The following is a 16,479-nucleotide window of genomic DNA, read 5'->3' on the forward strand; positions in this document are numbered from 1 at the left end:
GTGTAATACATCCTGCACAGTGCAAAGTAAGACTGTTTATGAGAAACATTGTCTAAAATATGTCATATGACCTACAAAAAGCTGAATTAACATGAACAATCATGTAACAAGCATCAAACTCCACCAAATCTGTGTAGCTGCTGTGTTTGTACCTGTGTTGTTCTGGACTGGCTCGTGAGCCTGCATGGGGTCAGTGACAGGTTAGGTGACAGCCATGGCTGGCTGCAGGAGCGTTTCTCTGCAGTCTGAAAGCCTCAGTGGGATATGTGGAATTATCAGCCACTTCTTCCTCCTGCTTGAGGTGGTGCAGCATCACTTTCTGTGAGGGCCTGTGATTACGGGTTCAGAAACAATCACAAGAACAAAGCAAGCTAATGTGGTAAAAAAAAAAAAAAAAAAACCTAATCCGGGGAGTTGAACTGCTCTGCACAAGTAACAAGTTATAAGGTTTAAGGGAAAGACTTACATTACAGTCACAAAACAAACATGATAGTGGTATCAGATGTTGAAGAGGTTCATATACAAAAGTCTAATTTACAATATAAATTGGAAATATGCATTTTGTAACTGAAATGGTTCAAACTTCCATATAAAGTTTACATTTGAATAGTTAGACACATGCATGCAGCTATGGGAAGATGTATATTTGAAAACATACTCCTAGTGGTCTGTATTGGAAAATAAATTGAATTTAGAGAGACACATGTGAAGGTAAAAAGAGTGCAACAAACCATCAACAAGCACACACACACACATTTCTTAGTATGGCTTATAAATCATTGTTTGGATGTTTTTTTTTGTTGAGAAGATACATGTAAAACTTGTGACATTAAACAGGTTTACAGTGTATTTAAGAGGGCAGAGAAAATAGAGGCCTCTGTCCTTTGTGTGAGGAAGTCCTCATTAGAGAGTTAAACCACACTCTTTGTGAGGAAACGTAGGATTTAAATAATAATAGCAATGCTAATGGTTCCATTTAGTGGATCACAATGGGAACTTGTAGGATGTTAATGGGTCACTGTGACTGTGAATAGACTATCACATGAGTCAGCACAAATATTTGGCCAGGGAATTATGCGACGGTGTGGTTGACATATACTGAGAACGACAGTTTATCTTGTGTTAAGCTAACAATGGATTTGAAATATTGATTGGATATATTTGGTGTTTATTTGAAGAGTCTCGATGTGATTGTTTACCTTACATACTCTCTCACTCAGTGCATCTAAGGTCACTGAATGGAAAAGTCCAAACTTAAAGGCTTTAAACCTTTTATATCAGGTGGAAGATCAACAGCTGTGAGGTGTATGGGGTTATTTGTTCGTGGGCATCTAAGGACGTTTGTATTAGCCATTACCGATGTGACATTAGGGAGAAAGGGAGAGTGGCTTGTTAGCTCCCGCTGTGACACCATGGCTTAGTTAAATGAAGCCCGTTGCTTCATGGTGTTTATTCATACCTAAAAAAGCACAAAGGCAGACATTATCACATGAAGAAAATGTCTGCTGAGAAGACAGCATGCTAAGGAAATGTCCTGCATTAAACCTGCTGTGCTCTTCAGAAAACAAAGACAAAATAGGAGGATTTTTTTTAAATGTTGTACGAGCATATCCCACTGACAGCTGGTCTGACATTTCAATAAATGGTTTAAAGATATAACTGAAATCCCCAAACTGATGTAAGAGCTGGAAAAACAAAACACAACCACAATAAAGAAAAGTATGGTTTTTATTGTCAAAATAATGGATTCAATAAAATGCCTGTTGGCTGCTGTTCGAAACACAAACTCTGTCTAAAATAAAACCCAATGATGTCACATAAACTAACATAGTGTCTCCACAAAACATTGAGTTGAAATATAAGTGTGGTTATTTATACATCTATAGGGCTTGGTTTTCTTTAATATTTCAGGGATTACACACATAAATGGAGTGGATAGAAAAAAGATGTACACACTCCTGATAATTTTGAAAATGTTTGGACAGCCTGCCCCTGAAATAAGAGTCGGATATTGAAATTACAGTTTTTCTCCTTTATATCAATGGCTACATGTGATAAGACGTATTAACAGTATGAAAATTATTGAAAAGGGCCATTTTTGTGGGGCCGGTGTCCTAGTGGTACGTTCATGTGCCTCATGTACGGAGGCTACAGTCTTTAAAGCCAAAACCGACCAGTGGCTCTTTGGCTGATGTCACAACTCGCTCTCTCTTCCTGATTTCCATCTCTATCCACTGTCATGTCTCTCCAATAAAGACATCAAAAGCCAAAGAAAGGATGAAAAAAAAGAAAGGAAAAACAACATATTTGCCAAAGAAGAGCGTATAAGTCCACAAAGATAAGTTTGGTCACAGAAACCCTGCCTGCTCACTAGCAGTGAACTTTCCTGATTCATTTCTGTTGCATTCATACATCTGCTCACAGCGACTTCAGGTGGAAATAATACAAGGGGACTGGCAGGAAAAAGTCCAATTAAATCAAGGTGAAAAAGTTCAATGTTTGCTTTCACACATGCAGCTCACTTTTTTTTGAACATTGTTGGGAAATTTTCAGGAGTTTTGTGAATGTATGAAAACCACAATAGAGACTCACAGGGCCCCTCTAACAGAGTTAAACGTAGATTTTAATTTCAAACAATTATCTGCAAAAATGCCATGACTACTCCTCATCAGAGCTGCCTTTGCTCCTGTATTATTTGTTGGCTCAATTCTGCGCACATACTCACGGCCAACAATGCAAAAAGGACTGAACCTTTATTTGAGATTGCTTCAACACGGTCCAGTGTGGTCCAGCCGAGAGAGGGCACTTATTGTCCACTGAGGACTTTGCCACATTCATTTGAAGAGCGACCCTTTCTCATTATCAACAGACACACTAAACGATGGGCCCCAAACAATACAGAACGGATCCCTTTATGCGCACAAGTGCTCAACGTTTAAGCAACTCCCTCTTCCTTTCAGATACCTGCACACAAGTGAAAGATGTGGGGGACACAAAAGATATTCTCAACTTTCCTTTTCTCTCCATTCGGCGAAACATTCCCATTTTAAAGCTTTTATTTGTGCAAAGCCTCTCATTAACTCCGCTCATGCTGCCTCCCTCTGCTTGCCATCGCTTAAGTACTGGGTGTTGTAAAAAAGCTACCAATTAGTCCCTCATCAGCTCCAATTAGAGGAGACAAAGCCTGAGTAAAGATAACTCGATGAGAGGGAAAGGTGGAAGGGTGAGGGCTGTACGTGTGTGTTTTGTGTGCTTGTGTTTGTGTACATGTGTGTGTGTGTGTGTGTGTGTGTAAAAAGCCTCGGCCGGCACAACATAGTTGTAATAATTGAAGAACTTGTGGCCATTCAGCTTGACCCACTGCAGCTTCAGGTCCATTCACTGTGCAGGCTCCTCAGCGGGCCCTTTTCTCAGGGGACAAGTGTTGTTGTGCTGGGAAGACCGGCCCCCCAGGAGTCCCAGAAAGAGAGCCATTCAATCCTCTCTACCTGTTAGCAGCATGTAAAGCACTTAGGAACATGCCGATCACTCATTATTGTCTCCTTCACTCTCAATGCTTCCTTAAACTTCCAACAAGAGCAAGGCCCTTTAAGAGGGGTGGGGGGTGGGGGGAGGGGGGGGGGGGGGGGGGGGCAGGGGATGTATGTTAAGGGGGTGCCTTTCGCCTCATTAGAATTGAATTTGCACTGTCTTGCAATTATGTTGGAGGGCAACAATGTATTTTTTTCGTCATAATCTCCCCTGAATAGAGGGTTTTTGGGGCAGTTAATTTGCTGCCCACACTAACACATTAATTAATGAACTGGGTAACACTAATTTTCTCTATGCTGCCTTTCTCTGTCTCTTTCCTCCTTGGGTTTCCAACCAGTCTAATAAAATTACCTCATTAAGGCCTTAATGGCAGCACAGTAACTCTCTCATTCATTTAGTATTAAACATTTTCATTGAAAGGAGGTTGGGTGTGTGATTGTTCCCATTCAGAGTTGCATCTTTTTGTGGGTGGTTCTAAATAATGAGGGGGACAAGCAGGGAGATATAATTAGGGACAAGGGGGCACTTCAGCAAATATTTGCAATCTTTTAAGGCTTGCCCTCACATGACAGTGATTAATTACTTCCACAAGGGATTTGAGAGAAATAAATTGCCAAGTTTTTCTGTTTTCTCCTGGGGCGAGATGACCCCCAGCTTGTTAAAAGGATGTGCACAGGACTTTAATTTCGGCCCCTCTTTAATCAAATGCAAATGATGACATGTACTGTTCTCTGAAAAACGGGCTCGTTATGAAACAAATACACAACATGTAAACAACGATGAAGGGTTTGATGGAGGTGGCATCTGACTGTTTTTTGTAGAAACACTTGAGCTAAAAGACAGAAAACATGCTCTGTTTGTTTTTGATGAAATAATGATATAATGGATAATAACAATGACGTGGTTGTTTATGAGAGGATATGATTTGATTGTGATATTTTGAAAATGTGCAAGAAGTTGAAAATGACGATTGATTTGCTTTCACAACCAAAATAAAAAAGGATGATCTATTCTGACAGAAACAAATGGAAGCCCTCTGCTGGTCTCTTTACGCTGACATCATCATTGGTGTCTTGTTTTCAAACATCTTAGAGAGAAAAGATTTTTTTCACAGAGCAAATATTGTTGCATAAAGACGTCTAATTTCGGTCAGCGGGTCCGAAAATAAACAAGAAAACAACATTAAGCATGCTGAGTGAGCATTTTCACAGAGCTTTATTCATCATTGTGTTTTGATTGTCTTCATAGTCAAACTGCGAAGTTTAATGAGTTCACTGAACACTGTGTGCACTGCATCATTCACAGGGCCTGGATCACAGTACACACTGTTTATTACTAGCTAATTACTGCCACCTAGTGGACAAGACTCATGACTTCAATACAAGATGTTTCAGGATATATCTGCAAGTTATTAAGGACAACTGGGAAACAACCATGTTTATGGTTTAGGCTGAACTACGTCCAGAACACAGCTGGAAGTCCAAAGCCTGATTCTCACCTCAGAGGCTGAACATGTCCCCTCTTCCAGCTATGATTTCTAATGACTTGACCACCTTCAGGATTTTAAGAGCAGAGCAACATTGTTACCTGTTGTCAGGTTAAACACAGAGTGTGGATGTGATTGAAAATGTTTCCTGTCTCTTTAAATACAATTCTCAGCTAAAGTTCTGTCAGACAAATGACCACAGAAAGGATTTATAATTCAATCATTTATTTTGCATCAGTATGTACTAATTTGTAGAAGAAGTCAATAATGTAGTGAGCCAGTGTGCTGTAAATTGATTTGAGAATGTCGCCCTCTAGTGGATCGATTGCACACAGCCATCCTGCAGCTGAATGCATGCAGAGTTAGCCTGAAACCCTGACCTTCAAATGAACTGACATGATTAGTCAAGTATTTAACGAACTGGAAAGAGAGATTTTAACCTACACTGTTTGCTTAAGTGAGCCATTGTTTCAGCTAATGTATAATCTAAATTAATTGAAAAAAACAGTTAAACTCTCATGATCCAGTTTCTCAAATGGCAACTTCTCTTCTTCTGTGTTGAATGTCTGGGGTCACCAGAGTTTAGTGAAGTCAAAGTTCGGTCATGAGCCAAGAAAGGTTGAGAACGACTGGCTTAGGCTCTACAAAGTTGAGCCTTTTTCCACTTTTTTTCCATGAATCCTACACAGAACAGCAAATGAAGTAAATCAAATCATATTAAGCAGCTCTGGACATCATTATGCCTATCAGATGTGAGTGACAACATCTCTACTTGTATGACATCACAGGCAGCATTGCAAATATACGTTTCTGTCTTGTTATCTTTTTCTAATTGTTATAACTCTGCTGCCATGGAAACTGAAAACAACACGGCTTGATGGTCCTGAGTAGGCATGATGCACCGAGTATGCATATTACGTCGTCTCCTTCCACTTCTGGGTGAAAGCCCCGGCGGAAATTCTTGAGCTTTCGCAGAACGTTCGGCTGGGTTATTTTGCCGACTATGAATGACTTATCTAGGTGTTCTTTTCCGATTATGAGATGTCCATGTAAAGATGTTTACATGCATTTTAAAAGTCCAAACAGTCTGTCTGATACGATCAGAAATTTGAATATCTAGCGCCATGTAATCCTACTGGTGAGGTTTCCAGATGAGAACTAACAGCAGTAATGTCACATAACTTCAACTCAATCTTTGAGCTCCTATTCATCCCAGCCAGTCCCTCTATGCATCCACAAATCAATATCCAGCTTGGAACAACCAAACTCATGCCCACAAAGTCTGCCCTGAACCTGGGTGTCATGATTGATGACCAGCTAACTTTTAAGGTTCTTCTAGCCTCGATTGCCCGGTCATGTCGATTTGCCCTGTACAACATCAGGAAGATCAGACCTTACCTGTCAGAACATGCTGCACAGTTCCTGGTACAGGCTCTTGTGATGTCACGCATTGACTATTGCAACTCTCTACTGGCAGGTCTTCCTACATGCACTATCAAACCTCTGCACATGATACAAAATGCAGCAGCACGACTGGTCTTCAACCTTCCTAAAAGAGCACATGTCACTCCGCTGTTCATCTCCTTACACTGGCTCCCAGTTACTGCTCGCATCAGATTTAAAACTCTGCTGCTCGCTTACAAAACAGCGACAAAAACGGCTCCTCCTTACCTAAACTCTATAATCCAGGTGTACACTCCCTCCCGCCCACCACGCTCTGCCAATGAAAGGCGTCTGATCCAACCTTCACAACAGGGTCCTAAGTCTCTAACTAGACTCTTCTCCTCTGTCGCCCCCCGGTGGTGGAATGAACTACCAAACTCCATTCGATCTGCAGAGTCCCTCTGCACCTTTAAGAAAAAGCTAAAGACCCAGCTCTTTCATGAATACCTACTAACTGATGGCCTCAATATCATTGATGATGATGATGATGGTTGTGACGATTGTTTTTGTTTGATAACGACGACTTATAAGATGGTTTCTATACTGATTAGAACTCTCAAGAACTGCCCTCAATGTTGTGCTTTGCCTCTGGTCACTTCCTGTCAGCACCTGTGTGTCCAATTGGACTCAAAGCTGATCGTTTGTTCTTACTGACATTGTTCCCTTTTTTCTAGATCCTTGCTTGTGTTGTACTTACTCTCTGATGTACGTCGCTTTGGATAAAAGTGTCTGCTAAGTGAATTGTAGAACTGCAGAATAACAAACTCTTAACATCTCATACATTATTCATGCATTATGAATGCATCTTTAATTGATTCATCCCTGAGGTGTTGGGTGGCTCACTTTCTTCTTCACTTTGTTTGAAACAGTTAAATACTTTCTCAGAGTAATGAGGGAGAAACTACTTTAATGAGAGACTTGTTTAATGTGCTGTGAAGGGACCATGTGTTTCTGAACATTTTAAATAAAATCATGCATCTGCACAGTCTCATTTTGTTAAAAAATATACACACAATCTATATTTCATACAAAAATATACATCTGTGATCAAAAGGTTTACAGTCCATTCTGTTTGAAAACAGTTAAATATAATAGCAAAACTCCTCAGTATTTACACCTGATGGTATGTTGTTTTTAAAACTCGCTCTCTTTAAATATTCCAGTCAAAGTCTGTGTTCTCATGTGCTGGTTTCCTCTTTCTGTTCCTCTTAGACCCCCCGCCTGTTCGAGATGGAGGTTCCCTGTAGTCCTCACCTGAGCCTGCGTCCAGACTGTCCTGGTTGTCCCTCCAGCTGTCAGGGACGGAGGGAAAGTCCTCCCCTGGTGAGTGCATCGGTCGCCCGTACACCTTACTCTGCAAGTCAGCAATGTCGTTGCGAATGTCTGCCATGAGCAGGAGCAGAAAATCGAAGGAGCCAGGAGGACCCTGGGGGTGATTAACAAAAGGTGGTTATTTAAAACATAAACATTTTATTGTGTTTAAAATTCTTTCTTTTAAAGGTTTTCATTTTTATATAAACACTGCATTTACCGTAAAATGCAACAAATATATGAGAATAACATTCTGAGACATGGGCCTTCAAGACTCTGACTTATATTCCAGATTTAATTGAAATAGAAAATAGTCATTACATTTTCTTCTTAGTCTTTTATTTATTCAGAAGCCAGAGAGGAAACTATATCCAAAAAATCTGTAACTGATCAATAAGACTGTCCAGCACTGTCCACTTTATGGAGCTTCTTTTAGGTTTTGTTAATGCTAACATCATCAGTGTTTATCTTCGGGGATAATGCTTACTTTGTGCTTCATATCATTTACTTTGTGTTTGACAGTTTTCCTAACTTTGTCCTTAAATGTCCAATGTCCACAGTGGTCTGTTTCCCACTCATCCTTATGTTTAACTGTATTGTTCTGGATAATGGTAACAAGTAACAATAGTGAAGCATCAATATAGGAACTTACTGGTGGTCCGACAGGCCCAGGAGCTCCTCTCTCCCCCTGGGGCAACAAAGCAAATATTTAGCTTAGATGAATTACAGTGAGGGGGAAAAGCATGAGAAGAATTCATATTAGTCAAGTCAACTTTTTTTTTAACTGAGCTACAGAGAAGTATTGCATATACACCAGCACTGTTCACTTGTTCCAGTGCTTACGGCATGTATACGACATGTGAATTGTGGATTATTATTATTTTTAATATCAGATCAGATTTTGTGTTGTGGCCCAAAGCGATTAAAGCACTGGTAAAACATTTCAGGATTTAATGGCTACGCGTATGGAACTGTATTTAGCTTAGCATAAAGACTGGAAGCAGATAATAACATGCTAGCTTGTCTTTTTTTTCAAAGTTGAAGAAGAAACCTAATGGTCAGCAGTAATTCTCTCAGATGAGAAAGTTGAAACTCCCTTTACAGTATTTGGACTAAGCAGAGATGTAACAACTAAAGGAAGCATTGTAGCTATTTATATTTGTTGATTATTGATGACACATTTTCAAAAAGTGCACAAAGCCAAGCTGTTTCTCCTTGATTCCTCATGTTATGCTAAGCTAAGCTAAGTAGAGCATTGGCTTCATCCAGAGATATGAGAAGATCTTCACACCTTCCTTTTTAGAAAGAAAGTAAATACATGTCTTTTGCAGAGGTAATAACTTTCCCTTAGACTGTTTCCTTTGTGTGTGGCTGATATAAAGTAAACGTTGATAACATCATTATTAATGTTCTGTACATGTAGCCTGACTGTGAGGTATCAGAGCAGCTTGCTCACCTACGGTAGCACACACACAGGTTGACCTGACTGCTGTGGTTGTCAGCCAGGCTCAGGGTCACAGTGGGGCTGTGAGTGTTTTGGCAGATGGTTTGGATTTGTTACCGAGAGAGACAGATTACCATCACCCTCCTGTCTATCCACACAAACATGGAGCTGTACTGAGAGAATACCGACGTGCTATGTCAATAAAGTAGATGCACCTAAGTTGTCCCATACGTGATCACAAAGCTAAGCAAATACTGATACGGGTATAACAAGATGAAAAGCCAATACGAGACCAGAAACTCTTATACCTTACACATCTGACTGCTCACTCTTGAATCACCACTGAAATCACAACAGAGCTTCTGAAATCCCCCCCCCCCCAAAGAAAATCTGTAATAAGTTAAACATCACTGTTAACAAGTTGCAAATCTCATCCCGGAAGAAGGATATTTTTATGATTTCAAAACCCTCAAAACTAGATTCTGGGTTGATGGAGATGAAAATCTTTCAGAGTCTGCCATATACAACTTCTCCAATGTAATCACCATGACCACAGTGAAATCTGCCTCGTGCCTCCTTAATCAGTGCCTCTTTGAAACTTAGCCTTAGGCCTTTTGAGAAGCAGTTCACAAAATTCTATATGAGAAAACCACAAACGGCTCGCGGTATCTAGAGCCCTTATACTGATGCTAATAAAGAAATGACTGGTATGTTACTTGAACAGACTCGATGTTGGCCTCTTCTTGTGAATTAGGTCAATGCTGACTCAGGTTGCAGTCAAAATGTGATTAGGTTAGACAAGTGTGGTTTATTACAGAATTTAACTCTAGAAATACAGAAACTTTTTGTCAGAATGTATAATCTTTAGTCAAATTAACAATAGCAAAAAAGTTCATGTTTAACCAACAATGCTCTTCTTGTAGTTAAAAATATTTGAACATACAGTTGGCCACTCAGACACCAAATAACAACGATCTGTTTCTGTTCATATCAAGAAGATATTCTACATATGTTATACCCTTTTATCTCTCTGATTATTCACAACCAAAGATTTAAAACTGTGCAATGTGCTGTTTCGCACACCAGTTTATACTCTTTCAACTTGTAGCAGCTTGCTGTGATGGGCTCACCTGGCAGGGCTAACTTCAGCTAAAGGATTCTGAGGGAATCCTGGCACCCTGCGCATATTTCAACAGACATCATGTTGATAGATGAGCTGAATGTGCTACGTTTTTAATTTGAAATCTTTTCGCTTCTTTTGGGAAATGTCCTGCTCAGTAAGCCAAGAGTCAGATTCTGCTGCCAAAAAGAAGACTCATTTGCTTTCGGGGGCCATGAGCTGGTCTACCACTTTACAATTTTACTGTCAGAGAGACCAAAGAGACACGTGTGGAAAAGTCGCCCTTTTTTTAAGAATAAGAACATACTGTCTATACAGTAGGACAAGACAAGGGGGGAATTGCATCTGAACTTACCTTTAGACCATCTTTTCCTGGTGCTCCTGGAGACCCCTGTTAAATGACAAAAATAATTCATGTAGTTTTCTTTAAATTGCAAAAGACAAACAAGTCAGATTGTTTGGATAAAGTGAACAAAGAAGTGACTTTTGATTAATCAAATTATTTCTTATAAATTAATTATTTGTTTTACGGGGCGCCGGTAGCCTAGTGTTTAGTGCCTGCGCCCCATGTGCAGAGGCTTAGTCCTCCAGGCAGGCATCCTGGGTTTGGATCTGACCTGTGGCTCCTCTCCCTCATGTCATTCCCCACTCTCTCTCTCTCTTCCCTATTTCTGACTCTATCCTTTGTCCTGTCTCTAAAATAAAGGCATAAAAAGCCCCAAAATAAATCGAAACAAAAAATAAATTGATTGTTGTTGATTGTTAAATTAGACGCTCTTTTAGTTTGTTAGAGAAGGCACTTGCTGCGCTGGTCAGGGTGCATTTGGATGAAGAATGGGGGATGCATTATCGATAAAGTCCAAAACCACTGGCCTATCTGAATGTGTTTGGTTGCCATCCATCCAAACAGAAATATGTTAATGTTGAATTCACAATTTTTACAGAAAACTCATTGATTCTTAATCTTTTTCAATCTAAACTGACATATTCATGATGCTCCACCAGCAGCGATTATCTGAGATTAACTTTGTGCCTGCCTGCAGGCGTTTTCTGAATGACTTCAGCTCTGTGGTATAGGGTGCTTTGATCTCTTTCCTAGAATAATCATCATTAGAGAAGTGTGAAGACAATGTGTAGGGAGGAAAGCCAATATTCAGATCGACGCCAAGCCAAGAGAGTCACACAACACTGTAACATATTCATCATCTCTGAAAGCCTGACATGTGGTCCAACACATGTGACCTCACAGCCAAACCTCATGAATGTGTTCAGAATCTGATCAGGTCGTTTTGTGTGGAGAGAAAACTCCCTTTAAGTCTGATCTCACCAACATGTGCACTGATTAAATGTATTAACAGCTCATAAATGTAAAGAGCTGAGAATCAAAAGAAATCCCAGTGTCACACACGCAGTAACACACAAGGAATTACTTTATTTCTACAATAAAAACAGTTTTCTTTCTTGGCTTTTTGGCCTTAAGAGGTTTGGGATTTGACTGATTGAAGGTGCTGATGTTCTGATTTATTAGTCACAAAAATTGCATAAATACTTAAGCTTTAAAATCTAGAAATATATCTGTAAGGCCACATCCTGCACATTCTTGATTCAGGTCCCAAACTCTAACTCTGAGGGTTCACACTTGTCCGCAAGAGCGAGCACTGCATTAAACCCAGTGAGCCAAAGAAAACATCTTAAGCTCTAAATGGATTCAGCCTCTCTCTGTGTTGTTATTGCTGTTAACATGTGTCATCTATTTTCACCTTACAAAACTGCTTTTTTTAAAAATAAAAAACTTCCCTAAGAGAGAGCAAGCTGGAAACGTCTTTGTCACGGTGATGTTTCAGTTTTTTCATAAAAGATACTTGCTCACTCACTACTGATTCTCCCTTCATGAAGATCAGTTAATCAGAACTCTCCTCAAGCTTAACTATCACAATGACCTGTTAAGTAAAACATGTAAGTTATTTAGTTATTATGCTGTGTGACACAAAGCAGATGTGTGGAAGTAAACATGTAGATCATAAAAGAAACAATGAACGCAAGAGAGGCAGAACAACTTAGAGCAGTAGAGGTCATAGTAAGAAAAATAAAACATTCATACTGGCTGATTCAGAGAGCTATGCTATAAAATGTGAGCAATGGCCCAAATTAATTATATGCAATTTATATCTTGTATTCAATGCAGGGGAAAGTTTAATTTCTGTCTATAATTCACATATTTAATGGAACAAGGCGGCTTAAGTTAACACTTAAAATGAATTACAGATTTCAGATGACTTAAAATAGTATGGAAACTGACCACTGCCCCTCGGGGGCCCCGTTTGATGTGGGACAGGTCTGGTGTGGGCCCGATAGGTCCCATCAAGCCTCTGGGACCAGGATGCCCAGGGGCGCCCAACAGCCCTATAAGCCCTGGAGGCCCCTCTGGTCCTGGATCTCCTAAAACAATCCAGACAAGTAATGTTGAACTAAACGACAAGCGATCACAGAAAAGGGCAGACACAGATCTCAAAATGATTTGCACTAATATTAATTAATTTTCTGAATTAAGTAAACCAGGCTCCCAGAGTTTCTCTCACATGCATACCACCATTATGTAAATATGGACAAAATGCCTCAAACTTGGCTTATTGTACAAAGATGAAGCCAAATTACCCCGTGACGGACGCTGACATATTGCCCATTTGGAACCAAGAGCCTACGCAGAAAACTGGCTGGGACTGACTTCCTGCTTTCAAAAACACATATTTAACTTGCTGATAAAGTGGCAATGATCCCTCAGGTCAGTAAAGTCAACACAGAACAGATTCTTTTGTCTGTTTGAAGCGGACACTCACAGTTATGGAAGTTCAACGACTTGTGTTGGTGTTCGTTGAGTTTCCACTCTTCTATTATGTTAATCCAGTGCACACAGGGACTAAAATCTTTTCTAAGCTATGATAGCCAGGGTCTTTTTATAGTCATAATGCTCTGATGCATGTCCCTTGAGTACCCCCAGCAGGTTGTAGTTTTCTCTAAACTGGCACAAAACTTGATTTAGACATTAAAAGGTTCCCAAAATATCAATCCCAATGTTTTTGTGACCTCTGTCTCTTCCTCTTATTCCACAAGGGGGTTGAAAGTTGTGAGGTTGAGTAATATCCTTGCTAACAAATTAATTCATTACTATAAATTCTGATTTACATTTTTATGTCACCCTTGAGCACCATCATCAGGTCAAACTTTGGTTAAGACCAAAAACCTGCAAAGCTAATGACATTCCCATTAGCCTTGGCTGTATTAATGTTTAATGCTGCGTACCATCTTTACTGGATGCAGGCCAGTTCCTTCTTGCAGAGTCTGACACTGTTTTATTATTTTGAGTGTGTTTTACCTGGAGGTCCTGGGAGACCCGGAGGCCCTGGTAAAAATATGGGCGACGTCAGGATTTTCCCGTTGGTCATCTGCTCGGGGACATCAGCACTGTTTGACAGCATGGCCATCTTAAGAAGTGATGCAGAAAATAATGGTAGATTGTGCAGGTCAATGATGAGGCGACTACATTTAAGTGAATGACTTATATAACAAATAAAGATAATTGCCTACAAAAATCCTGATTCTCTCGTGGCATCAAAGTTGTACTTTTTTCCCTTTGTTTTAAAATGTGATGTCGAACATTAAAATGCAAACAGTAACTGCACAATTTGGTTGTCATACCTAAAATGCCTCTACATACAATGATTCATAAAGGCCTGCACTGTCAAACAGGACAGGAAAATTACCCACCGAAGGGCCAGCTTCAAGTGAGATTATGTTAAAACGATATTCCCTGCCAGAGATGAAAGCTGATCTTCCATCTGCACAATGCCACAAGCTGTAACCCAGACAGATGGAGGGCAAGGCAACCCCTCTGCATTATTCAGGGAGACCAGGAGAGTCCCTGTTCTGTATGCTGAGTGGCATCCTTGGGAAAAAGTTAACTTTGATCTCTGTGTAACATCATGTGGATCTGGCAGTCCCAGAGGGAAACACATGAAGGTCCTCGCTATGCTGTGAGGAGCTGCTAATCAGAATTCATGCTCACAGAGGTAGAAGCATATGTCCACACTTACCACACACACATACACCTCTCTCTCACACACACACACAGCCACACACTGGTAGGGGTCATGGTTCACCTGCTGATCAGTGAGTATTATGCAAGACTGTAGCCTGTGACCTTGTGCACAGGTGTTTGGCCCACAGTAAGATCTTAAACTCAAACTCTAACCCCCTGCAATATGAGAATATACTGTCTAATTTACTGTAATAAAGCACAGCAAGCTTTTATTATTTTCATTTTTTTTCTAAATATATGAACATGTAAGAAAGCATTTAGACCACACAGCTGGAAGCAATAAATTATGTGTTCCAGTCAAAGGTGTTGAGTGCCACTGTTGACAGACTCGTGCTCAGATGGGTTCAGACGCCTGCGATTACACAGAGGGAAACGTAAGCGCTCTGTTGAGTTTCACACAAATTGCCCGAGAATTCCCCCTTATGAAAAAGAATCTATCAGCTACAGGCGAGGAAGTTTTTTTTAGATACTTTTTTATAGGATATAAAGGGCTAAAATAATTCTTGAGAGAGTTGTAAAAATCTGCCTGTTATATTTCCTGAAATCAAGTCAGGTATGAAACCCTTAGAGATAAAGTTAGATCTTTTGGTGGTGATAAAGGAAAAGAGCGGCTCTGGATACATTTATTTTCAGCTGAATCATGGAGGTGAGTTTAATGCTGACTGGGGCCTTTCTGCAGTCAAGCATAATATACTTGAAAAAGCAACAGGATGGAAGACTATGCTTTAGGATAAAATGGAGTAGTGTTACAGGTACATTATATGAATGCGTGAGATAATAGAATGTAGTTTTGAGTTATATTTTCTTATTTTACCTTCTGCTTCAGCTGTAGTACAGACATTTTGATCTGAAGGAAATCATCACACGTGGCTGAGCAGGTCCCAGCATTCATCACGTTGTCTGACTTCTCAAAGAGATGCACTGCTAGGAATAAAGAAAATAAAAGTTACAGAGGTTACAAGTAAAAACAAACTCAGGGAAATAACCCTCTGATATGACCTTTTTATAGAGCAAATGTACAGGTTAAGAATGATGTATGTCTTTCATAATGTTTTCTGAAAAAGTTTATTTTTTATTCCAATTAAATGTACAAAATTGTGATCAGCACTTGTTAAAAACAAGGTTCATTTTCAGGAACAAAAAATGCTAAACAGCCAGGGTCTTTGTTCCAGGTGCACACACTTCTCGCCTGTTGACTTTTCAATAGGTTGTTACAAACTATGAGAGCTGACCTTTTGTGTTTTTAGGATGAACCGCTTGTTAGGCAGAATAGCTGTAAAATTGTATTTTATGACATTTGAGCACCACATCAAATCTTCACCTTCACTCAGACAGAAAGGTCATCTTTTAAAGGTGTCAGAGTCTCAGGGAAGAAATGTTCACGACTATTGTTCAAATTAGTGGCTTTGCAAAAAACATATTTTACATTTTAAAGACAAAATGTGAAAGTGAGGAGCTTTTTTCCTGTGATAACCCACTCTAATTATTCCACATTAAACGTTTAGGAATGTGTATTTTTTGCACAATCCTGTAAAAAACAACATGAGAAGAACAGTTTATCACTTGGTTATGTTTCTGGGCTGCTGTAGAACCGGCCCTACTCTATGAATGCATAAATTATATGGATGAGTGAATGTGTCTGGACACTATTTTCCCCTCTATGTTACAAAGCAGCAGGACGTAAAGCAGGAGCATGACTGCATGCACCATAGTTTCTCACTCTCCAGGTTCTCCTGAAATATTATAGCAGGTAATGGAAGATAAACTCATGGGAGGACTCAGGAAGTAGCAAATCTGCTGCCCCTGTCCGCTTCATTGGCAACTGAATCTGGGGCACAAAAAAAGACCTTATTATCGCCAAACCTTTTGTGACGTTTTCCTTAAATGAGACAAGACCAGGAGTCACGGGGGCAGCTGTATGTTTGGGAGACTCAACTGTTCTGACACGCACAAGAGCTATATGTGTAATGACTACCAGGTGTCCATGTTAGCAGCACCCCCATCTTTTTTTCATTCTAAAACACACACACACACACACACACACACAC

The 16,479-nt window shown here is 39.9% G+C and overlaps 1 protein-coding gene across 2 annotated transcripts in view; it reads right to left on the reverse strand.

Moving 5' to 3' along the window:
* Positions 1-7,365: 7,365 nt before the first annotated feature.
* The window catches only part of ccbe1 (collagen and calcium binding EGF domains 1), a 32,773-nt gene continuing 23,659 nt past the window's right edge, over positions 7,366-16,479 (reverse strand). The window contains exons 6-11 of one of the 2 annotated variants that reach the window (XM_020643026.3): positions 15,246-15,352; positions 13,709-13,817; positions 12,635-12,774; positions 10,691-10,726; positions 8,424-8,459; positions 7,366-7,886 (exon numbers count right to left, since the gene is read on the reverse strand). In XM_020643026.3, coding sequence (XP_020498682.1) covers positions 7,611-7,886; positions 8,424-8,459; positions 10,691-10,726; positions 12,635-12,774; positions 13,709-13,817; positions 15,246-15,352 — 704 coding nt within the window. In that variant the 3' untranslated portion in view covers positions 7,366-7,610. Of the gene's footprint in view, positions 7,887-8,423; positions 8,460-10,690; positions 10,727-12,634; positions 12,775-13,708; positions 13,818-15,245; positions 15,356-16,479 lie in introns of both variants that reach the window. The other variant, XM_020643025.3, reaches the window with a different exon arrangement.

This window comes from Labrus bergylta, chromosome 17 (assembly GCF_963930695.1).
Source record: "Labrus bergylta chromosome 17, fLabBer1.1, whole genome shotgun sequence".
NCBI classification, from domain to species: Eukaryota; Metazoa; Chordata; class Actinopteri; order Labriformes; family Labridae; genus Labrus; species Labrus bergylta.